The following is a 26,496-nucleotide window of genomic DNA, read 5'->3' on the forward strand; positions in this document are numbered from 1 at the left end:
CAACTTTTTCTTATTTCTGAAATTAAAATCAATGATGAAAGAATGCTGTTTTGAGACTATTGATGATATTAATGTAAATTTGTATATTAATGTAAACACTGACCTTAAAGGTCATTCCAAATAATAATAATAAGTCCTATCCAGGACTGCTTCACAAAGTGGAAACACTGCTGGGAAAAGTGTGAGAATAGGGAAGGAGAGAACTTTGAAGGAGACAAGGACCAATAATCTGTAAATTTAATAATAAAGATTAAAATAATAAAGTTGCTATTTTCTGAACAAACCCCATAATCAAATTTAGGTACTCTATTTTGGCAGTCAGTTCTCTATTTTGAGTATGAAAGATTCATTAATTTAATCTTTCATTCACGATACTGTAGAACAAAGCTACTGCACATCCATGTGTTTATGCTCTCTAAAACTTGACAAGTAATATTAAGTAGGTAACATCTATCGGTGAATCTTTAGGTTCTACTTGGTCGTGAAAGTTTTTTCTGTCAGCTTATTTTTGAATTTTTTTTAACTATATTAATACGGCTTTAGACAGATGAATGAAGTAATAAGATGTGGCATGAATATATTCATTTTAAAGATGTTTAATCTTAGTATACACTAAGGTAATCTTAATCTTAGTACACAACTATAGAGTTGTGACATGAGAACGTGTATATAAGATTTGTAATTGAGTATTACTATTAATTGCTTTTTTGTATGCAACTGTCAGAGAGCAATCAACAAGCAGTACTGTATGTAAATAGTATTTTACCGATACCTGTAGTATAATAAACTTTCTTCTGAAACAGTAGTCTATACACCGCTATTGAAGCTGCCAGTATTGCTAAACGTTAGCAACAGCTGTAGTTGTAGTCTACATTTGCAGAGGTTTAACAGTTGTATTCATCAATTTAACAATGCAAAATTAGTCTTCTTCCAACTGCTGAAGTTTACTCAACACTTCAGTAATAAAACACACATTCTTAGAAATTAATTAAAATAAAATTAATTATTACTTTTTCCAACTACAGAGTAAGTTCATAATTAAATTTTTCTATGTATTTATTTAAAACATTTTTGTATACATAAATTTCAATAATACAAATTATATACTTTATATACGTTACAGACTATAAAACAAGAATATTTGTACAAAAGTCACACTATAAGAACAGAACACATACATTAAAAATTATGTTATCAAGGTATATAATACGTGTCAAAATAATATTTATAAATATAAAAAAAAATTATAAAAATTACAAAATATATATATATGTGTTATATAAATATATATCTGTGCGTTAAATACTATGCTTAAATACGTTAATACAAGAGTATCCATGAAAAGTTGCTGTTTCCTAATTGAATGTTGCACAAAAAAGTTTCTGAATACTAAATAACTTAAGTAAAAGATTACTTTTATTTCATTAATATCTTTAAAATCTTGACTACTAGAAAACTAACAGTTAAATCTGCAGTTATCTAAAAATTTCACATTTAAGAAATATAAAAGTACTTTAAAAGCTGTTTTACTCAGCTTATTGTTAAACTATTTCCTGATGTTGTTTATACAGTATTTGATGATGGTCAACAAGCACAATATATTATTTAAGGAGAATATCCAGTAATTTTATTTCACATACAAGATTCACAATGCGACTATTAAACTAAAAATAACTTTAGCTTCTAAAGATTAACCTGGATACAACTAGGAGATCTCTTGTATTAAATAGTGGACGGATTATAAATAGCTATACATCTAATGACTGATGACAGTATGGCATGATCAGTTAGACAAAATTATAAACAATAAAAAATTAACAATTTTTTACATTAATAAAAAAGTAATCAGATCATAAACATTTATTAAACAAGTCCTAAATATTTTCATACTTTAAAACATTTAAAATGTTTCATCAAGTGAAATCAAACGTAATATTTTTTGTGATCAATAAATGTGTAAACTTCTTGCATCGATAAGTATGAGGCTGTAAACAGCATCTTCAACAGTTTGTAAGATTTCTCTGCTGATTTTCTACAAAATCCTGCAAAAAAAGATTTCATCAACAATAAAAAAGCATATACACTACATAATACCTGATCTATTTCAGCTTTGACAAAATACTTACAATCCTGAGTAAATTTTAAATACAACTGAATATGTGTAAGAAATTTAACTATATTCTGTAACTTGAATAGAATCTGTAATATAGAAATTTTAAAATAAAGAAGTATATATGCGAGTATAAGTTTAAATGTTATAGATGTTGAAAAAAAAGATTTAGCCAAAAATATCAGTTCATCTCGATCATACCAACGCTAAACTTAAATAAAATTAAACTTTTACAGAAAATATTTCAGAAGATCCATTTCAATTTATGGCCGACTTCAATATATAATATATATATATATATATATATATATAAAGATTGATGGAAGGTGATTGAGACATGAAAAAAAAAACAACATAGCTGCATCACCCCCTTCTTACTTGCTATGCTCACAAATAAGTGGCCTCAGGTAACAGCTGATCCAATGAAGGAGGGGTGGAATAAGTTATAAATGTTTTTGTTTCAAGACTTCAGTCAAAATGGTTTGAATTTTATTACATTGCTGTTAATTTGTGTTTTTGTTTTTATGCAGTTTTTTCTACAAATTTTTTGATAAAATTTATAAATTTTTTCAACGTTCTTGGTAAAGAATTTTAATATTTCATAAGATCTTTCTCTATTACTCTATTAATTATTTAGTAGTGAAAATTATTTTTATTTTAATTTAGAATTTACTTATTTTTCCATTGTTAATGGACAGATATTCAGCCTGATTTTTATCATTATTGGTAGTATTTGTGCCACATGTAGAACTGCTAATCTGAATCTTCTTCTTGTAGCAATCAACCCTAGGATTGGTTTGCAGCAGTCTTCCTTCTACAGGCAGTTCTATTGTGTGCTGTTTCTTTGTTTCCATGTACGTTTTAAATCAATTCCAACAATTAAACTAAACCCAGATGATGGATGGTTACTTATGTTGTTAGTAAAAACATCCTTCATGGTTTGTTGAATATACCCTAGTTTTGGTCTTTCTCTTGTATTGTTTCCTTCAATTGTGCCTTCTATTACAGTGTGCAACAAACTGTTATGCCACAGTAGATGTTCTATCCATGTCTTCCCACTTAATAAACTCTGTAAACATGGCATCTCAACAATCCTTTTTAACACTTTTTAATTGGTTATTTTACTACCATTCTCTACTCTGTCAAACTCTTTTTCAAAGTCAATAAATGTAATATGTGTATTCTCATTCTTATTCGCTTCTCTGCTATCTGTCTTAAAGCGAGGATAAATTCTCATGTACCTCTTTCCCTTACAGAAAGACATTGCAAGCTTCTGATAGAACTGAGCTTCTAAAAGTATACTCTCTACTTTCCCTACTAGCCTTCATCATAACATTATTGTGAGGATCTTTGTTGCACGGGATATCAAGCTTATTATACAGTACTGTTTGCATTTTTTTGCTGAGAGTTTTTTTTCGTATTGGGATGATAATATAGACTTTTTGAAATCATCAGGTACTACACTAGTTTCATAAATTTTGCGGACTAGCTTGTACTTTGCATCCTTACATCTATTTCCAGCCAATTTCATTAGTTCTGCTGGTAGTTTATCAACTCCAGATGCTTTCCCCTGTCTTTTAGAGCCTGAACTGCATGGTCAAATTCACTTTTCAATATACTATTGCCCAATTCCTCTAAGTTCACATACTTTTCATACTCCATCACATTATTCATGTCTGGTCCATCATATAATTTTTCTAAGTCATTCTTTCCATCTCTTCCTGTTCATAAGCTACAGAGTTGTCTTCTTTCAAAATTACATTGCACGCAATTTTCCTATCCCCAAAAAAGTATTTTCTATTGTATAAACTGTTTCCAGATTGTCAGCTTATAATCTTAATTTATAACCATTAGAAAGCATTGAGCCTACAGGTTTTAAATGTTTTCACTACCAAACCATTTGAAACAAGGTTCTAAGAGGCCAGCATCCATTAATGTAGCAAAGCATGATTCCTCAGACTTCCTGATGGGATTTGATTAATGTGATACAGAAACTATTTACTACTGTATGTAAAACTGTTTTAGATGAGTTCTGAAAGGATGATTACTGCAAACAAGTAGATAAAGAAGAAAAGTACCAAACAGACACCAAAATGTACTTTCTGGTACTGGTGAGCACTAGAAATACAAAATCGCTCTTGTTTTACTACCTATTATAAGCCTGTTCCTCATGTTGCCGGTCAAATGTCCAAAGAAACTGCTTTCTAATGCCAATGTATTATTATCACTCATCCTTTATTCACTGTACCATTTGGCAATCTCTTACCTTTGGGAATATGTTTGCACATATACAATATAAGGCTAACTATTTTTACCACCTACTTGCACTGCTGGAATGATAATACGTGTCAGTAATCCCCTTAACTACCAATGTACATGAACAATTTTATCTACAATAATGTTAAATGTAACCTCTGCTCCCATTTTGAAAAATACTGGCCTTTGATTAGCACATCCTATTTGCCCAAATAAAACACTGTCTCCTTGTAACGATGATGTGCTTTTGAAATTCAACTAATTTCTTCATGAAAGTATTTGACAGCTGTTGGTGTATGAAAGTGTTTCTTTATAGATAATCTGTACTTGTTAATGAAATGATGCAACCATCCTCAGCTTGCTTTAAAGTATTTATAAATTATTTTTGCAAATTTTTATTGTGTCGACTATAAAGGTGACTAACTAATAATGTTTCCCATCTTAGATGTAGGATGATAGCAATTCTTTAATCTATGGAACTTCCATATTCTTGTAAACATCCTTCTATTTTAATACTCAGACGGTTTTTATATTTTCTTTCTTTAGTCTCTAATACACAATTTTGGAATGCCATATTTATAACCTGCAGTACAACTACAGATTTCTTCACTTTTTCTGACAGTAAACATTGTACAGATCTCGTTAAAAAATATTGCTTTCCCTTAGATAAAATAAAACTGAACTGAATAGAATGAAAGAAAATTATCCAACTCCCATAATAGGACTTGAATATAATGACTATGTAAAAATTAACCATCCCTACTGAATTGGGCTTCAACTGTAGATGCTCTACTACAAAAAGACACCTTCCAAACATAAGAACTATGTATTTAAGCATTTTATATAGTGTTATATTTAGGCTTACTTGTGTAAATTTATTTTTCATTTTGTATTAGTATTCGTTGGTATAATGAAAAATCCTGCATCACAAATTCAGAGTAATATTTTTAGTTTAATATTAAATCTATCTTTAATTCATACAAAAATAGTTTAATTTTTTTTTTCTTCAGTCATTTGAAAGGTTTGATGCAGCTCTCCAAGATTCCCTATCTAGTGCTAGTCGTTTCATTTCAGTATACCCTCTACATCCTACATCCCTAACAATTTGTTTTACATATTCCAAACGTGGCCTGCCTACACAATTTTTTGCTTCTACCTGTCCTTCCAATATTAGTTTACATAGCATGTGAATATATACGAGTATTATATGATAATGTGGAAAGCACTCTTGTTAAATATGAGGTCTATTCAGAAAATAACCGAACATTCTTAATTACACACACATTCTTATAACACAGTGCGGTTGGCAGCACTGTGTTCTGCATAACCTTCTCTGTAACCACCTGTTCTTGGATTGCTGATATCTCGTTTAGTTTTCGTGTTATTGTTATTCGAGTGCAACGTGTTTAAGAGTTAGTAGCCATTTTTGTAATGTGTGATTTTCAGGAGCAATGATATAATGCAAAATTCTATGTTAAACTAGGGAAAACTTTCACAGAAACATTTCAACTTTTGAAACAAGCTTATGGAGATGATGCTTTGGGTCGTATGCAATGTTAATTACAAAGTGATTGTCATTCAACTGAAGATGATCTTTGACCAGAAAGATCTTCAACTTCAACTGATGACACCCATGTTCAAAAAATCAATGATCTGGTGCTTGCAAATCGTCAATTGACTGTCAGAGAACTTGCAGAAGCAATTAGTATCTCAACTAAATCATGCCATGACATTTTGACTGAAAAATTGAACATGCATCAAGTTTCAGCAAAGTTTGTTCCTTGTTTGATGACCGAACAGCAGAAAGAATATCAAGATAATGTTTGTTGGCAACTTCTTGAACAAGCTAATGACAATGAAATGGGAGATGAAAGCTGGTTGTAAGGCTACGACATTGAGACAAAAATTCAATCACAAAAAACTGCTCATTACAAAAATCACTACTTAAACACATTGCACTCAAATAATAAAATGAAAACTGAATCAACAATCCAAGAACATGTGGTTACAGAGGTTATGCGGAACTCAATACTCCCAACCACATATCACTAAATATCGCTCTTGGCATGTAATTAAAAATGTTCAGTTATTTCTGAAAAGACCTTGTACTTAGCAAGAAATATTCAAAATGTGGAAAATAAATTTGTATCTAGTTACCAGAATTAGTATATAAAATAGATTTAGAGTATATAAAAATGTCTTTTAACATTATTTATGATCTTTTGGTCTTTTTTTTATTTTTCTGAGGCTTTTTGTTTGTTAGAACAATTTTTTGAACATTTTTGAACATAGAAACTGAAATAAAAGAGTAATATCATGTTAATCTAGTTTAAATAAGCCGAGTTTCTAATAATCCAAGCAAAACTACAATTCAAAATTATTAACATAAATTATTATATTATAAACAAGATTTCATATTACGCGTTTCCATTACTGTAAGTAAAGTAAGAAAAAAATGAAGAAAGATTAATCACGAATGACTCATATTCTGACTGTACTTCAAACCTGTGCATTTTCTTAGAACAGATGCAGTAGTAATGTTAACTATTTTAGTTTACAATGAATCTAAAAAAACAAAATCTATATTATAAATAATTTATGCTATTCACTGAAGCACAAAATAAGTTATTTTCTTATATCCCAAATAAATTTCTACAATTTTAAATGATTATGTACTGTTTCATCTTAATACAGTAATTTTAAATGTGTTGTAATTAAGTCTATCAATATTTGGTGCACATTACTGTATTATCTAAAATTACTTAAAAAGATTTCTTAATTCTATGTTATAATTTATCATAAACTATACTATGTTTACTGATTTTAGACAAGTGAATACTTTATAAATAATATTATGAATAACTTAGATCTCCTTTACCTTTTCAGAGTTAATTCCAAGTCAGATAATTGGGATTCTATTGTATTAATAAAAATATACCGTTTTAATAATAAAACTAATTTTCAGTAATTAAAAAAAAAAACAGAGAAAAAAATAAACACCTGATGGTTATTTTATAAAAGCGATAATATTTCAACTTTCAACTGACAAATAAGTTATAAAAAAAATCACTTCTTTTTAAAATGAATTTTAACTAATTATACAAATTTATACATTATACATTATGTAAAAAAATAAAATTAGTATGTTGTCTACCTGTTATATTACATGGCTGGAGCAGTGGAAACTGTGCTGTGAGGTGTTGTAGGCCGAGAACCAGCTAATGAATGAGTTGTTGAGGCATTTAGAGAAGCCATTGTACCCATCTGTCATAAAAAGTAAAAATAAATCTTGGCACTGTTAAGTGCTATATAAAAGCATATAATTTAATGCACTCAGAAAAATTTACTACAACAAATAACAATTACATAGTATTGTATTTATAAAAACACGTTAAATATTTACTGTTAAACAATAAAAAATATTCATAAAAGAAAATAAACTAAAATTGGTCAGTAGATATTCATTCCAAAACACCTAAACATCATTTTATTTTATCTTATGGCATCTCTCTCTTATCTGCCTGCATCAAGTTCTCATTACTTGATATCAGCCATCTGAGTCACCTTGGAAGTCTCAATAATGCATGACAATGCTCACAATATTCATCTTTTGGTATCAATCCTGGTGATACAAATATAACATTTCACCTAAATTAAGGAAAAAGCTCATGTTACTGGTGATTGTCAAATACCATCAGTACCTTTTTTCCCCCTACTAGATCACAGATTCTAATTCTTCATTTACTCTCCTCCCCATTATAATACCCAAAATTTCACTTGATACTTCTGGATATATTTACTCTGTGCAGTTTTAATGTTATATAGTATAATAATCTTTTATTTCATAGTCCAAATTTAACAAAATCGTCTGTGATTCTGTAAGCAACATCAACATCTCTAACCCCTTTATTTTGCAAATTATTAAATTTTACCTTTATATGAGGTCTGTTTAGAAAATAACCAAACTTTAATTTTTTTAATCTTTATCATTAATTTTATAGATTATTAGACCTTGTTCCCTTCAAAGTACTCTCTTCCACTATTCACACACTTTACTCAGTACTGTTTCCACTTTACAAAGCAGTCCTGGACAGCTTCATTTTAAATGGCCTTTAAGGACAGTGATGAATTTGCTTTAATATCATTGATAGTCTCAAATCTGTGTTCTTTCATCACTGATTCTAATTTCGGAAATAAGAAAAAATCGCAAGAAGGGAGGCTGAGGGAGGACAGTCATCTGATTTTTGACACAAAACTGACGAATTGACAAAGCTGAGTGTGCAGGCACATTGTTGTGGTGAAGGAACCATGAGTTGTCTCGTCGCAACTCTAGTCACTTTTTGTAGATTTTTTCATGTAACCGTTGTAAAACGCCTTGATAGTACGCATGGTTCACTCTTTCACCTCTTGAGGCAAGACTTGAAAATGCAATTCCATCAAAATTGAAAAAAAAACAGTGCATTACTTTGAGACTGTGGATCAAGACTGATGTGCTTTCTTGGGGTGGGGAGATCCTTTGCCAATCCATTGTGATGATTGAACTTTTGTCCCAATGTTGTAGCTCTAAACCCACCTTTCGTCTCCGGTTATGATCCTTTGCATGAATGTTTCGTCATTGGCTGGTTCAAGAAGTTATCGAAAAACGTCCACTCTATGTTCTTTCTGCTGTTTGGGCATCAAACGAGGAACAAACTTTGCTGCAACTCTATGCATGATCCAATTTTTTAGTCAAAATATCAAGGCATGATCCAACTGAGATGCTAACCTATTCTGCAAGTTCTCTGACAGTCAATCGGTGATTTGCATGCAACAGATTGTTGATTTTCTGAACGTGGGTGTCATCAGTTGAAGTAGAAGGCCTTCCTGGTCGAGGATCATCTTCAATTGACTGACGATCACTTTTAAATTGTGAAAGCCATTTGTAACATAGCATATGACCCAGAACATCATTTCTGTAAATTTGTTTCAAAAGTTGAAACATTTCTGTGAAAGTATCCCTCAGTTTTACACAAAATTTTACATTGTATTGTTGCTCCTGAAAATCATAATTATAAAAATCAGCACACTTAAACATGTTGCACTCAAATAACAATAAAACAAAAACTAAACGAGACATTAACAATCCAAGAACATGTGGTTACAGAGGAGGTTATGCAGAAAACAATGCTGCCAACTGCACGTCAATTAATATTCTCTGTTAGTGCATAATTCAAAATATTCGGTTATTTTCTGAACGGACCTCATATTGTCAGTGATTTATCGTTTATCTAACATGTTATTTAAAAAAAAATAAAATAAATTTTAACATTATTAAAATGAATTTTTACATTTTATAAAAAATATATTTATGCCACAACAAAGTGTTCATAAAGCAAACAAACTAATGTACTTATTACTTGTTTTTTAAACAAGCAAATGTTCTGTGAACCATAAACAAAGATTTAAGTTAGAATTATGTAATTTCCATTGTAGCTATATTTTAATACTTGCTAAAAACATAAAACTAAAATGAAATGATCCTTGAGCTTGTTGCATACAATCCTATGCTACAGTCTTTCACTATAAACTCGTTGATGACCAACTTACAGATAGATACCTGAAGAATTCTGTTTTTATTCATTCAACCAAATTTTTTATTTTTGCTGTTTATCATTTTACTTATAACACATTTTAGGGGAAAAAATTATTGAATTTTATAAAAACACCAATCATGCTGCTCTAACAACATAAAAAAGTCTAAAACAAATCACTAGAATAAAACTGATACTTTCATTTAATATTATTGGAAGTGTTAAAAAAATTATTTTCAATAATTAATAACATGAAAATGCAATTAATAAAATAAAATTCTTACTCTGAGATGTGCAAGATCTTCAAGTTTAGTAAGATCACAAAGTTCTAAGTACAAAGAGTAGACAAGTATCCAACCATAAACATTTATAGCACAAAATACTGTCCAAAGAAGGCACATAGTTATATTGTAACCAAATATTAAATCATTCACAATTGAGAAAAATAGCCATCCCAAAAACCGTAAAATTGTAAAAACTGCAAAAACATACAGCCAAGGTAACATCTTATGTTCATATTCCTGAAAAAAAAAACAAACAAATAAATACATACATTACCAGTTATTCTTTTAATAAACATTAACAAAAGAAAACTTACTGGATCACACTGTTATAAAAAGGCTTTGTATAGATCACTAAAAATATTTAATACGCCCTGTATATTCATGTGAAACTAACAAAAAAGTATATCCTATTAATCACAGCTAACCATTTCTTGTTGTCCTCACTAATTTTCGGAATTTTTGGTTTAACAATTTTTCAATCATAGTCCATTTTTCAAGCAATATTTCTTTTGTAATAGGTATTACTGTATGATTATACTAATGATGAGTTAACAAATCCATACCGATAATGTTGTTCAACTCCTTCATTTTCCTTAGAATCCTTAAAAAAATTCTGTAGCAATATTCTTTACTGTTTTATGGAGTATCATTTCATTACTGAAAATTCTCTTCAAAATGTAGAAATAAAACTGATTAAAAAAATATTTTTACTGCTTTTAACTGAAAAGAGCTTTTATATCTGTTTCACACGGACATAAAAAAAATTCTAAATGTATTTCCCATTCCCTACATTATTACTATGTTTTTTCATAGTCCACATCCACTTAAGACTGGGTGACACCACCAATAGCATTCTTTTACCAACAGTTTTCTAGTTATCACCCATGTTTTCAAGTAAAGATTACTTTTTTTGGGAAAAATTAATTTTGAAAAAAAAAAAAACAATAATAATACACAGACCAGCTAAAAATATGATGCTCTTATTCATGGGTGCTATAAAAGATTTTTTGTGATGTTAATGTACTACTTCTTTACATTCCTAAAATGCTGCAATTATAAAAGACTTTTTCTACCTATTTTTACTTGAAATACTGGTATTTCTAATTAAGATAAACAAATTCTTAATTAGCACTTAAAAACAAACGTACATATTTTAAATTTAAAATAATCAATCAAATTATTAAGCAATAACAAATTATTGCTTGAAAAATAAGCAGTAAAGAAAAATCATTACTCCACATAGGTTAACAGAAGAATGATTGAGTTGAAAGTAAGACAACACTCACAATTTTTATAATAATTTTGAAACAAGATTTTTAGCTTCAAATTCATTGGCAATGCCATAAACAGAGTGGGGAATTGAAACATATAAATTTTAAATTAAAATGTTTGATTAAGGACTTCAAGGTGATTATACTTATGATATGAGTTAATAATTCAATACCAAGAATGCAGTTCAACTCCTTTATTTATCTTAGAATCTGAAAAAAAAAAATCTGTAGTAATATTCTCTTACTTTTAATTCATTAACTAATTAATGTGAAGTGGTTAAAAATTGAATAGTGATGATTATTAAAAAATTGTATTAGTCACAAGAATTAAAATTAAATTATAACATAATTTATTTTAAACAAACTACCCGTATGAGCTTGATTAAGTAAGATAATAATAAACTTTGTAAAAATCTATGTAACCTATCTATTGTAAAAAAAACTGCTTGCTCTAATTTCCTAATGAAAAAAATTGTTTTTAATTAATATAGATATTTATTTTATTTCTGAAACTGTAGAAACAAAAATGTAGAAGTTTTGTATTTATTTTTTATTTTTATTTTTGAAAAATAACAATTTAAAACTTATTAATTCTGATAATACCTATTACAACTTATAATAGCTACTTGAAAAAAAAAACAAAATTTAATAAAAGAAAGCCATTAGTCCATCAAATTAACAGAAAAACTGTTCAGAAAAAAGGCACCTTTTAACAATTGCACCAATTGTCAATCATTAACAGTCACTCGCATATTTAGATTTTATTAAACATAATTTTTTTCATTAATTATAGAATTTTTTAATTGTATTTTTCTTATATTCTCTTATTTAGTGTTAATTATTATTATTATTAATGGTTTAAAGTATAAATACATTAAAAAAGTAAATTACTCCTGATAATATATATTTATGTTTTTACAGATTTTTAATATACATATTATTTTATAGATATACATTTTATTTTATAGAAATAAGACTATAAAGAAAATGAAAAACATTTCTAAGAGATTTGAAATGTAACAAATTTTCATGGGGAATATTCTGATAACATTTATTACAAATTATTTTAGAATATTTTTTAAGGACAAAATTTTTGCATTTGACATGTATTAAATACAAAAATAAAGTTGTTGCTAATGTTTTTTCTTCTAAATTACAAACAAATCTCTTTTCTTTTTTTCTGAGTTGGCTCTTCAGTTTCTTGATCTGCAAGACCTATTTCCTTTTAACAATTTTTTTATATCTATTGCCAATGAAGCATAACTTCCTTTTTCATCATATCCACTACTAGGTTAAGAAGAGATTTTTGTCTCAATGGAGGAGAGTCATTGGGTTTTTACATCAAAGAAATTATTTGTGCATTTATTTCTGAGGTGTTCAGGGTGGAATAAATATAACTGACGGCAACCTTCTTGAAATGGTTATTCTTGAAACAAAATAAGCAGCACATATTTTATGTGTGCTGCTTATTTACACAGCATCCACTCCACCTTTTGTTACATTGCAGTCAGCAATAATGGCTGGTTTTCTAGTTCTGTGTCTATTACAAGTTTCATTGAGTGTAGAAGATATGAGTGTACCAGATTTTTTCTTTTTAGTTTGATAACTCAACAGTCTTATCTTTTACAAAACCACAAATTCCAATGATTTGATTTTTTTAACTTGAAATCCAGGATGAATCCCTTTTTTGTTTTTCTAGTGGTTTGAATAAATGTAATACATCTTCAACCAGAAGTATGTCAGCGGACAGATTATCATAGGTAAGGTCTGTTTGAGTTTCTATTGTTTTTATTAAATATTTCATTACATCTAATGTGTTGATGTTTAACAACAACAGCTAAAACTGAGGAAAGAAAACAGCATTTTATTACTTCACACAGACAATAAAAGTGTGAAAATAGGGAATCAAAGGATAAAAAAATAAACAAAGGGGCAAAAACCAGGAAGAAAAATGTATATCTGTTTGACAAAATCCATGACACAATGCCCAAGTGACTTAAAAACTTAAAATACAATATGTTTAACCTGACACCTAACGGGACAAAGGGATTGAAGAAGAAAGAGAGTTATGTTTATTCATTGTTAACAGATGTTTTCATAGGCAACAAAACTACACCAATAACTTTGATAACAGTCCGACAGGAAAATATTATACAAGAATGTCATTTAATGTAAGAACCTTAGACTATGTGTCTCCATCTAAAAAACATAGATTTTAGGCCTACTTTCTGCAATACATATTGTAGACTTACTTTTTATCTATTGAAAGCATGTTAGAAAAATTCAACTTTAATGAAATAAAATTGAAGATTAAAATAAAACAGATGCAGCTGTTTACGTTTAAAATTATCTTGTTAACTAGCAAAGTGATGAGAGCTGAATAATAACAGTTTTATAACACCGAAACACACTTTACTAAACTATGATTAAAGATTTTACAATTATATATTTAAGAAGATTAAAGTATTTATTAAAAATAAAAAGCTAAGGATCACATAGAAGGGTTTTATTAGAATGCTATTAGCCGATCACAATTTTTTACTTTCATTTCTTCATTAATTATGTTTTCATTGTTGTTTTTTACTATTTGTATTTCTGAAGTGTGTGGGATTTCAAACAAGCCATTACCAGAGCCAACAGCATAAAAAACCTGCAACTGTGTTTTTTCTGCTTGACTATCATAAAAAATTTCAAAACAAGTTTTGATTAGCGTATGGACAGATGCACACGTTGCAAAAATGATACGCTATTAATAAATATTCACAATAATAACATGTTTGCAACATATATCACTGCCTGTGAATTACTGCCTGAATCCACAATTGTTAAAAAATACTTTTGATAGAAAAAGTTGGCAAATATTAAACATACTTTCTTATAATAAACTACAATAAAAGTACATTTTATTTTCTTTGTAGAAGTGTAATTAGGGATATGATCTGAGCCAAATTACACAATTACGATTTACCATAGCCGGCATGGTATCCTTACCTGTGATACTTTTAGTTTAATGTATAAATCACAATTAAATATTTCAGGCATTACAGAACTATTACATTATTACAAGAATATAGTCATTCAAAATGCCAATGGACCAACATAAAGACTAATTACTTTTCTCTTTTTTGGTCTTAATTCTTATTTAATGTAAAAGATTGAAAGAACTATGTGAGAATAAAATATACCTTTCGTAATGCTATAATAAGCATTATTGTTGTGACAAATACAGCAACTGCAGCAATTAATGAGAACATAGCAAACAGTATAAGTACATTGCGTACATGTCTGTTCCCCACATAAACAAACTGGTAGCTAATAAAATAATAACCATAATGTGTTGAACCAGGCGCAGCAAGGGCCAGTGAATACAAATCAAATACAGCAGTGATAACAGTAAATATACTGAGAAACTGGAAAAAAATTCAATTAAAAAAATAATTAAACATCCTTAAAACAGCAACACTGTAAGTCAATAAAAGCATAATTATCAACATAAACACATATATTAGTAAATACATGAACTATAATTGGTATATTATCACAAATTTATTAAAAAAACATCAGTAGGCCTAAAAAAATTGTCATTTATTTATACATAACAGTTTTCAATGATTTCTATGCCAAAGTAAAACAAATTAATTTAAAATAAATTTAATGAACAATAGCTATTGCTCAGCACTAGAAATACAAGGAGAGGACAACATCACTGTGACAGCTGAAACCCATCTAGGTGTGCGAAAATGTACTGCTGAGCACAGTAATGTGACCCAACAACTCATATTTCTAGTAGTCTTACTTTTTTTTCAGAGAACAACTGAACTGCTCAGTAAATAAATACAGACATATTCCTTTAATATACTTCATTTACTTCCTTCAGATATACAGAAAAATGATTCCAAAGCTGAGATTATAGTACTGAACAAATCAAAAATCACATCATCATACAATATAGTACACAACCTTTTCTAAAGTAACATTGTTTATACGATCAACTAAACATCCAAGAAATGTTCCTTACTGATTTTTCATTTATAAGTCCATGAAATTCTAAAAATTCTGTTATACAATTACAGTTCAAAAGTCTTAAGTTTATTCATAATAACTAATCTTCTAGTCCAATCTCCTCACTACGCAAAAGTAGCATAATACTGCGCAAAAGTTCTACTTAATTATACTGTTCCGTATATGAACATTTAAAGATATTTCTACAATGAAAACTTGAAATATAGTATTTGTTTAATTTTATAGCACTTTAAGAACTTTAAAAGGGCAACAGGTCCTTTTTAATTGTTCTTTAAGTGACACTACAAGACTTCAATACATAAATAAATTTGATAGGAACAATAACTAACTGATAAATGGAAACAACTAAATAATTTCTTAATTTCATGAAGCAGTTCCTAAATGAGTCAATCTTGGCGTTTATTTCTTTATTCAGCCTCAAATCTTCAGTTAGCAAGCAACCAAGGTACCAGAATCACTTTAATTGCTTCACTCGTTTTCCTTTGACAACCAATTTGTACATTCCCACCCTGACTTTTTTTTGAGTGTAATTGTCAATAATCCATACAAGATATAAAAAATAAATCCATATATAATGTATACGTATATATATTTTAAAAAAGAATTTCTGCTGATTTGAAAAATCGATTCTTAAATATAATAAAGGTGTAAAATACACATCTTACAGTAAGATTCTTCATAATTTAAATTTGAAACCGTATAGTGTAAAAACTGTGCAACAACTTCGGAGAACAAACAAAACATCTTAGACCAGCTTCTCAAAAACATTGTTGATGGGCAGATAAATCCAATGCTGTATTTCATGTCAGATGAGGGACAATTTATCTGAGCATGCTAATTCACATGACTGAAAATCCTCACCAGATGTTTGAGCGTCCACTTAATTATGAAAAAATCGGTGTATGGTGTGTTGTTTCTATCAATTGTATAGCGAAACCAGTATTTTTCTCAAGATTGTCAATAAAGAAGTGTATCACACAATTTCTGAAGTATTCTACGGTCAGTTAACAGAATGTAAAAAAAGAGTATGACTTCTTTCAACAAGACACAGGAACATATCACACAGCAAATGATTCACTAGCATGAATTCATGTGATTTTTATGGAAGAAGGAACTGTCAGCAGGGTGCAGTGACCTCTACGCTCACCAGATTTGTATAGTTGCGGTTTTTTTCTTTGAGGCTATACAAAGTATAAAGTTTATGAGTGAAACGCTCACACCGTTAATGAACTGAAGGCAAAGATTCAACAAGAAATTGATGGTATTGACAATGTTCTGTATCAGGTAACTCTCAATATGATCACTCAAGCACAAACGTTCATTGCTGCACAGGGGTGCATCACTACCATATCTTTCATAAAAATACGATATATTTGGAATTTTTCGCTAATGTAAATATAGACTTTAATTATTTTAAATTTTCATTTTTTCATTTCATTAATAAATTTAATGAATAATTTCATAGAACTAGTGGTTTCATAGAACCAATGGGTTGGAACCCATAGATATAGAACTAGTGGTTTCTTGAATGGTCCTGAAAAAGACACTGGGGATTGACCTGAATAATTTCTACCATCTGCTGCCCGTCATAAGAGAGCCGCTTGGCAGGCTGTTCATGAGGTACCTTAGCTGGGGCTGCTTCCCGATTTGTTGGAAAGTCGCTTTGGTGAGGGTGCTCTTAAAACCAGGAAAGGATCCTACCGAGGTTGACAGTCATCGACCCATCAGCCTCTTGCCAGAAATCGGCAAGTTGCTTGAAAGGGTGGTTGTGGAACGGCTCTGGGAAAGAACTGAGGTGAACTGTTTTCTAAATCGAGGCGAATATGGCTTCACGAAAGGGGTTGGCACCAAGGATTGCATCTTAAATGCTCTTGCCAAAGTGAAAAGTGCCAACTGTAAATATGTTTTGGCAATTTTTATAGACATAGAGGCAGCATTTTCTTCCTTGTGTTGGAGTTCTGTCCTCTATGAATTGGAATGCCACAATGTTCCCGTAGCCCTGTGGGCTGTGGTACGTGACTATTTGTCTAATCATATGACTCTGTTTAAAGATACGCATCTAGTTGTGCAAAAATCCATTACCAGGAGAAATCCGCAGGGTTCCGTTCTCAACTCCCTGCTGTGGGACCTGGTATTCGACGGATTTCTGGGATTGACATTTCCAGAAGGGGCGACCCAGGCTTTCGCCGATGACTGTCTCCTTTTAGTTTGTGGTAATTCATGACCGCACCTGGAAGTTGTGTTAAAGCGGTTTTGTCACCGCGGAGTGCTGGAAAGAATTTAAAGATTTCTGTGCCCAAGACGAAGTTTATGCTTCTCAAGGATACAGACAAATTATCGTACAGTAGAAACCCCCACATTAAGTATAAAGGCTGTGTAATCAGCTGAGTGAGAGTTCATAAGTACCTAGGTGTTTTGTTTGTTGAGAAGTTGCTGTTTAGCAACCACATTAGGCAAATAGCGGTAGATGCCACCTCAGTGATGCACAAACTTAGGAGAACTGCTTGGAAGGACTATGGGTTGTCTGGCCGTCGAATGTACATGGTGTGCAGAGGTGTCTTCAAAAGCATGACCTCTTATGCGGCACCCATTTGGGCACATAGGTTGGATATGAATAGAGCACTTCTTCAAAATTTAAGGAATGCCCAGCGCAGAGCCTTAATTGTATGCACTGGTGTTTTTAAAAGAAACTCCTACAGGGCTACCAATTGGGAAAGGCTCTCCCAATTGATTTGGGAGAGCCAGTGGGTAAAGTTCGGGCAGCCATGTGGAGATTGCGAAGAGGCTGGGATGCCAAGTTATTTGGGATGCAGTTTTAAGCTGGGCCAGTACCGGAATGGAACGGTGATCACAATGCACTGGATCTAAATTTCATTCAGTTGCTCGTTCAGAGACTGGAAATTACCACCCTGGAACTTAGAGGTCAAGGGGAAAATTGGCCACTCACAAGCGACAAGTCAATGTGGCTCTCACCACATTGTCTGACCATGTGGGATTTCCTTAATGTGGTTGCTTTGGTCAATCAACATCAGTAGTTTACTTAAGTTAAAGACTCCTGCTGCACTGCTATGGGAAACTAACCCAGATATGGCTGACCACCAGCCAATTAAGGCTCCAAGTGCTTTAATAAGGTGGACAGGTACTTGCTGGCATTCAGTGATCTACGCGTGGCAGCAAATTGCTGTCTAAATGAAATAAATTTTAATTTATGGATGTCATGTATATTTTCAGTAGTTGACAGGGTGTGCCTACTCATTTTAGTAAATATATGGCAAGTGAGCAGTTGGAACACATAAGCTGGTGGTGTATGGCACCACGCTTAGTCTGCTCATGCTGTTAGCAAAGCTCTAGGAGCATTTTAGAACTGGTCACTAAACTGTTTCGAGGCTCAGTAACCATTTGTGGCAGAGATATTCAGTCTTATGTATTAGGGCGACCGAATGGGATTGTGGCACAAGAAATGCCAAGCAAACCAAATAAGAGCCAGTGTCTTAATCAATCTCAACACAACCCTTAGCTGCATCTTCTAATGGGATGTCAGAGAGAATGTCTGGATAGTTAGCGCTACACTTTCTACGATGAAAACTGTTTCGATGAAGCAGATCATTTAAATCACACCGTAGTTGTTTTGCTTCTTTTATTATCTTGGGCCCAGTCACAACATCGTCCACATAAAAATCCTCTACGACTACCTTGGATGCGACTGGAAAGGAGGATTCTTCATCCAATGCTAACTGCTTTAGAGTTCTCGCTGCTAGGTAAGGAGTACTAGTGGTGCTATAAGTGATTGTCAGCAATTTAAATGTTTTCATATCATCTTCTGGCTAGTCTCTCCAAAAGATTAGTTGTAAATTTTTCTGAGCTGATTAGACGTTAATCTGACAATACATTTTTTCAATACCTGCTGCTAAAACATATGGATGTGTTCTGAATCTTGAGATAATACTGAAGAGATCTGATTGTTTTGTTGAACCAATGATTGAGATGTCATGCAATGAAACAATGGAGCTTGTTTCTGAGGATGCATCGAAAACTACCCGTCATGAAGTTTTAGTCTTCCGTCATGCAGCAAGTCGAAAAATAACTTTGCTCCAATGAGCAGGTCAATGTCACTCGGTTGACTGAAATGAGGATCTGCTAACTGAACATTAGGTGGAATTTTCATGTCTGATTTTTTAATTGGCACAGTGGGTAAATGTTTGGTAATAGATGTTAGGAGTACACAATCAAGTGGAGGAAAATGTACTAAATGTTGATTTAATATCACATTGAACAACTTTAGAAGTTTTACAGTGGATGTTCCAATTCCATTCACTTCTACAGACACATTTGCAAATGGCAAGCCTAGTTTTCTGACCGCCTTCTCGGTCACAAAATTTGACTAACCCTGAATAGTACATGACAAAGATGAGGAGCCCCACAATGATCAAGAACAGACACTAGGGCAGTAGACAACAACAATGAAGAAGAAACACCTTTACACAATATATGTGATCAGGACACAATTGATTGATTTTGATTACTGGATTCAGTTTTGGAAATTGATGTATTTGATTCAGGATGCAAACATTTATATGTCTTTTATGAATAATGCAATAATGTATTTGACATTTACCATAAAGTTTGCATGAGCCTGCATCACAATTTTTTTATTTTATGATCACCAGAAGAAAGGCAACTAAAAGCATAGTCCCAACTTCCACACTTACTTTTTTCTGTCATTATTGGATAATGATTTGAACTTATTACACAAATACAATGGATGGAACTGTCACCTAATGAACACTTCTTTATAGAAGATAAGTAATTAGACTTGGATATATTATTTTTTGAATTTTGATTATACTTATAATGACATATATATATCATTATAAGTATGTCTTGTTTACTACAGAGAGGAAGTATAAGAAAAAATGAGACGTCGACTCCTACCAGGCTGGATGGGGGAGAAAGCAAGGGCAAAAAGGCAGTTGGGGGCCCTTAGGGGTCACTACTGCTGCTGATGTGTCCAGGAACCTTGGACCCACCCAAGTCCAGCATGCTCTGAGTAATGCTGAAAGGCAGGTATCAGGGCATGTTGTATAAGGGGGAGGGGTTTTAGTCAGTGAGAGCTCGACAACTGACATCTGCACAAGCTGGCAGTGGCTGGGAGAGCTTTCCCCACATCCGGCAAAAAAAAAAAACAAACAAAAAACTAGTAAATAATAAACTCACCAGTGAATAGAATCCCATCATCATTGAACCTCTCTGGATATTAATAAAATAAGCATCTTGTAAAATGGGGCGTTTATACCAAGGAGCTTGAATTGACCTGACTGATCTAGCAGATTTTAAATTTGCAGATGAACGTGATGTAACATGAGAGTATACTGATGGTGTGCCCATACTAGGACTTTTCTTGCCATAATTCATCTAAAATAAAAATGCAGAAAATGGTAAAAAAAAGTCAACACTAAAATTCTAATTAATTTTTTAAAAAAACAAAAATTCAAACTACTGATGTAGCTGGTAATTCACAATTAATATTAAAAAAAAAAATCACTTATTTAACAGAATTTTCTGCTACTTACTTCACTACATTATTTTTAAAAAATCCACAATTTAATCATAATTCAATGATTAAGTGGATATATTCAACTGATATAAAGAGGTAATATGTAAATCCTAATGATGTTCAGTCAGCAGGATTCATTTTATTCATGTGATGTTACATATATAATTTTTGAGGAATCAAGGTTCCTTAGTTGTAGGTCCAAATTGAATTTCAGTTTCAGCTGGTTTAATGGATTAAGATATAATTTCTCTATACTTTCATTGCTTGCAAACAGTGCTTATGTTTCTGTTAATTCATTTGTTTTTTATGATACTAATTATAAAATAAAGCTTAAAAATGGTTAAGGCACATATTAATCATTTAAAACAAAAATACTAAAAGAATCATAGATTAAATGTGCGAGGATACTAAATAAATGATTTAAGTGCTGGTACATATTTATATATTTATGCTAAATGGAGAAATGAAAGATTCAGGTATTTTCATTCTTAAATTAGTATTATTTAAATATTAACAATATTGTTTCTTTAAAAAAAAAATCTTCTAATTTTACTTAAAGTAAATTGGTGGGTAGATTTTCTGAATGGATCAGTAATTTATTCAATTTGCAACTAGAAGCTTTACGAAGAATTCAGTGGTTCAGTTGTCTAGTTTGGTACAGGAGGACTTTGCATTTTAAGTTTTTTTTTAGCAAAATCTGCACAATCATATGTAAATGGACAAGTTAACTTTTACAATTAACTAAATATTTGTCTACATAATATATCTACGAGATTAAACAATCACTGGTAAGCCTATTTCTGTATCTTGAAAACTTATAACTTTCTGAGGGAGCCGCATGAGAAATAAAATTCAGATGAGAATATAGGTAGATAGAACAAATATTTGGTAACAACAAGCTTACTGTTTTTTTAAGATACTTCAGAACACAACAGTGTGATTCTTTTTCAAAAAGAAAATCAATTTGATTGCCCAACTCATTTTATCATCAAACAAAATTACCAGAAATTTCATACAATGGGCAACAGAAATAATACTGTTATCATTATTGGAAATTCTATCCATGCAATATTATGTTTATCCAAAAAACAAAATGCTACAGTTTTATCTTTATTTAAAGTTAGACAATTACAATAAATCCAGTGAATGTTTTTTTAAATCCAGCTAGTGTAAAATTTTCAAGTCTTTAAATAATATTGTATAAAGATGCTGTTGTTAACACATGCAATGAAGGTAACAATGAATGGTTGAAATTTTTGAGGTAGAACAAGGGATAAGATCACTTCCCTGTTTATGGTTGATGATTTTTGAGTTTAACTGACTGTAAGCATATTTGTTAGAATAAATCGTAATAACAAACAAGTTGTTATCGAACAACCCATAATTAGCACACAAAGATTCAGTAATAAAAAAAGAAATAGTTTATTACTGATAAGGACTTTCACATCAATTATACTGGGTAGTATTTAATTTGGTACAGTACTCTGTAACATAACAACTGTATATGAAAATAAGATGGAACAATTAAAACTAATACATTTTACTGATCTATGATAAATCAGGTATTACTGTTAATAAAAATTCAAACATAATTCTAAACAACATACCTCTGATACCATGATGACTAACTTGTTTCATCTGTAAGAATCAACCATAATACTGTATTCAGGTCTCATTGGAAAATATACCTCATTTAGCAAACATGAGGCACTAATCGGGATAGGATCTTTTTAAACTTACAAAATTACTGAAATGCTGAATGGAGAATCAATCACACATAAAAAAAATCTAATCAACAATACTGTCGATTAGACATAATAAATAGGGGCAATTCTGAAAAATTAATTCATCACCTTCAATTTTGTTCATACTTAGATTTCTGCTTAGGATCAGGGAAACAAGATCTAAATGTTTGAAAGCAGGTTTGTACAATGGGTAACTCATGCTCTTATGTCAAAGTCAGCACCACATTTCCAATACTCTAATCAATTAATTACCTATCAGTTTTGTGAGTTATGGCAACCTATTCAGATGCTAATCCGTTCTGTGGAGAAAGATTAAAGTTCTGTGGAAAGAAATTGGTGTTAAGGTAGCTACCAAATGTTAAGGTAGCTCCAAATGTTAAGGTAGTACAGTTACAGATTCAGTTTTGATTTTGATAAAATTTGGAACATACCTTTGATTTAGGACCTAAGTTATTTGTTACAAGTGAAATTATTTGTTGGAAATGTCTTTCACTCAAGTTATGTCCCTTGTAAGTTTATACAGTACCTACACCCAAAGTTTCATTATTTTGCACCATACAAGAAGTGTAATATACATTTTTTGCTGACTAAATAATTTGGTTTCAGTTAAATTTAGTTAAGAGTAAAGTTAGATTTGGTTAAGGTTAAGTTGGGCAGAAGTCTTCAATAGTGACTTCATCAATTTAAAGATGGTAAATTTATGTCAAATTTGTAAATGACTAATTTACCAACCAAACGTAAACTATTTTTTCATGTTTAGCCTCCAGGAATCACTGTCAGGTATTACTTCAGAGGATGATATATATGAGTGTAAGTGAAGTGTAGTCTTGTAGTCTCAGGTCAACCATTTCTGAGATGTTGGTTAATTGAAACCTAACCACCAAAAAACACTGTATCCACAATCTAATATTCAAATTTGCATAAAAGTAACTGACTTTACTAGGATTTGAATGTTGGAACTCAACCGAATGTAAACTTGACCTAACCTAACTAAACTCAATTAGATTTCACTTAATAAGTAAGTTATTTACTCAGTAAATAATGTATATTGCACATTTACCAAAACCCACATCTTAAGCTTAACCCAACTTAATTTAATCTTAAGTGAATCTAATTTCATTCTTAACTTTATTTCACTGAAACTAAATTATTTAGTCTGAAAATAATGTACATTACATTTGTACAATGTTGAATTACAAAATGTTTAGTGAGAGTCCTATGTAACTTAGAAGAAAGGCGTTTTCAATGAATAATTTCAGTTGTAAATAATAACTTACGTCCTAAATAAGGTATATTCCAAGTTTCATCAAAATCAGAGGTCAGTCCATAACTATATATAATTACATATTAAAGGTTAGAGTTGAAGTTAATGTTAATATAGCATTAGAGTTTAAGTTTTGTTGAGAGAAATACCCCATAAAATAACCGTAATTTTAGGTCAGGTCTGGTCAGAACCAGACTCTGAGTAAGCCGTTGAAGATGGCTAATGGAACTCTTCGTAACATTATTATCCATCATGCAGATGACTAATTACATGGAACATGTAGTGTAGTCTCTCTCTCTCTATAGGACTATATTTTCATTTACACATAAATTTGGCCAAGTGTCCTACGAGATTGTGTTAAGTATGCCATACCTTGGTAATTTATCCCTAACCTCTTCACAAAATTCTAGCCATAATCCTAACCTCTCGCCCTAGAATGGATTACCACCTGAATTGGTCTTGATAACTCGCAACACTTACAGCTAAATGAATAGAGTACTGTTAACATGGTGCAGTCACAGGTAACCCGCTGTCCAAACCTGCTTTTCCAATATTTGGATCTTATGTTTGCCTGATCCTAAGCATATAGTATATTAAAGTAAAAAAAATGAAGTTTATAAGAAATTGTACATAATTACTTAAATAAATTTTTGGTGACTTATATATTAAATAGGTAATTTAATAAGTATTAAACTCAAAAATTTATGAATGTAGAGGAAATCGGCATGTTTTATTTTTCATATGAATGGCGGATTCATGTTTTTAACTGTATTCTACAGTTTTCTTCTTATTTGTTAGCTGTATTAAACAATACTAATATATTTGCTTCTAATAAGCTAAAGAAATGCACAATAACATAATATATTGAACTTGTGGCTGAAATTTACAACACGTCTGGCAATAATAATTATAAGTTTCCAATTTTTATCAAATACCTTGCTGTTTAGAGAATAAAGAATTACATAATATAATAAACAAAGAATTAGAGAAGAGTGAGCAATATTTGATTTGTTGACATATTCAGATGAACTGGAATTAGGTAATAACCTGACAGTTTATTTAACCTTTACTTTCTAAAGATTGGGATTTACCAAAATTCTTCCTTAGTGGTTTCTAACCAAATATCTTTAACGAGACAAAATGCTATTAACTACAGGTATTACTCAAGACATTATAACAATGAACTTAATTATGAAGCTGAAAATCGTGATGGCTCCAGTACTGTTATTAAGTATCCATAAAAATTTTACCCTATTGGTTTACAAAATAGTCAGGAATACTAATGAACAGAGCAACGTTGGTACGAGAACAATAAAACTTAGTTAACGCATATTAGTATATAGATGTATAATATGCTGTGAATTATTAACTATTCTTATTTATAAACCGAAATATTAATTATAAGTTTTTTTAAACAGAGAAATTGTACGATAAAATTCAGATCGCTTCAAATATAAACAAACCAAAAGACAATAAATTATAACATCGTAAACAAAAAATGAAAGAAAAATTAAACTATATCTGCAATTGACTTAGGAGCAAATTAATATATGAAAGATTAATACTTACCTTAACATAGAAAAAGTTTACAGAACTATTTGAACTAATATGAGGTTAGCGTAAACAACGAGAACGGGGCGTTGCCGTTACTCACACACGCATCATTCTCTAATACGAGTTGAGCTTTCGCTTACTCTTCGGAATGACTACAGCTGGAATGATCACATTTTTGTATAAAATATACGTTACGTTAAATTAATAAAATTAACATTGTTTGTAGGGAAAATAGTAATAAATAAATTTCCTTAAGCATTTAATAGTTACACTTAAGCAATATAACGAACAAATATTATAATACTTGTTTACTCTTTCTCAACCGAAATAATAATTAGCATGGGTTTTGTGATAAGGAAATTTTTTTAATTACCCTTATAAGACTATAGTTAACGACAATTTTATTATTTCTAAATTTCGTGATTAAACATCGATACTGTGGAAATTAGCTGGAAACCTGTAACTAGTTATGCAAATTTCAATTTCTTATACAGCATTTACGTAGTAGCTTAATTTTCAACAATATAATAGTCATATCCACAAAAGTATATGCGCGTACGATGAAAATAAAAGCTTCCTTACCGAGTCAGACAGTCGCTGTGCATGAGTCGCACAGTCGCTGTGCTGGGCATTACATTATTCATTTCTCCTAACATTGGGCTCATTCAGAAACAGAGTGTTTAACTATTTTTATAAATAACAAAAAATTCTTTCCACAATTAAAATTTATTTTCAGACAATAATTTTTTCAAAAATATTTAGCGTATTTATAAATATTTCTCAAATTATACACTAAAAATTGAATAGTTAACAGTTGTGGTAATAGATTATTATTACACTCCCTCCATCAGGTGAGTCATAAATG

At 30.7% G+C, this 26,496-nt stretch overlaps 1 protein-coding gene across 1 annotated transcript; it reads right to left on the bottom strand.

Annotated features, from left to right (window-relative positions):
- Window positions 1-1,025: 1,025 nt before the first annotated feature.
- On the bottom strand, window positions 1,026-25,805 carry pasi2 (Protein). Its single transcript, XM_075362765.1, has 6 exons — window positions 25,647-25,805; window positions 20,729-20,926; window positions 14,677-14,901; window positions 10,221-10,457; window positions 7,521-7,630; window positions 1,026-2,042 (listed from the first exon to the last, which is right to left on the bottom strand). The coding sequence occupies exons 2-5, from the start codon at window positions 20,924-20,926 to the stop codon at window positions 7,529-7,531; spliced, it is 762 nt and encodes a 253-aa protein (XP_075218880.1). The 5' UTR covers window positions 25,647-25,805; the 3' UTR covers window positions 1,026-2,042; window positions 7,521-7,528.
- Between the last annotated feature and the right edge of the window lie 691 nt (window positions 25,806-26,496).

Source organism: Lycorma delicatula, chromosome 4, assembly GCF_047948215.1.
Source record: "Lycorma delicatula isolate Av1 chromosome 4, ASM4794821v1, whole genome shotgun sequence".
Classification (NCBI taxonomy): Eukaryota; Metazoa; Arthropoda; class Insecta; order Hemiptera; family Fulgoridae; genus Lycorma; species Lycorma delicatula.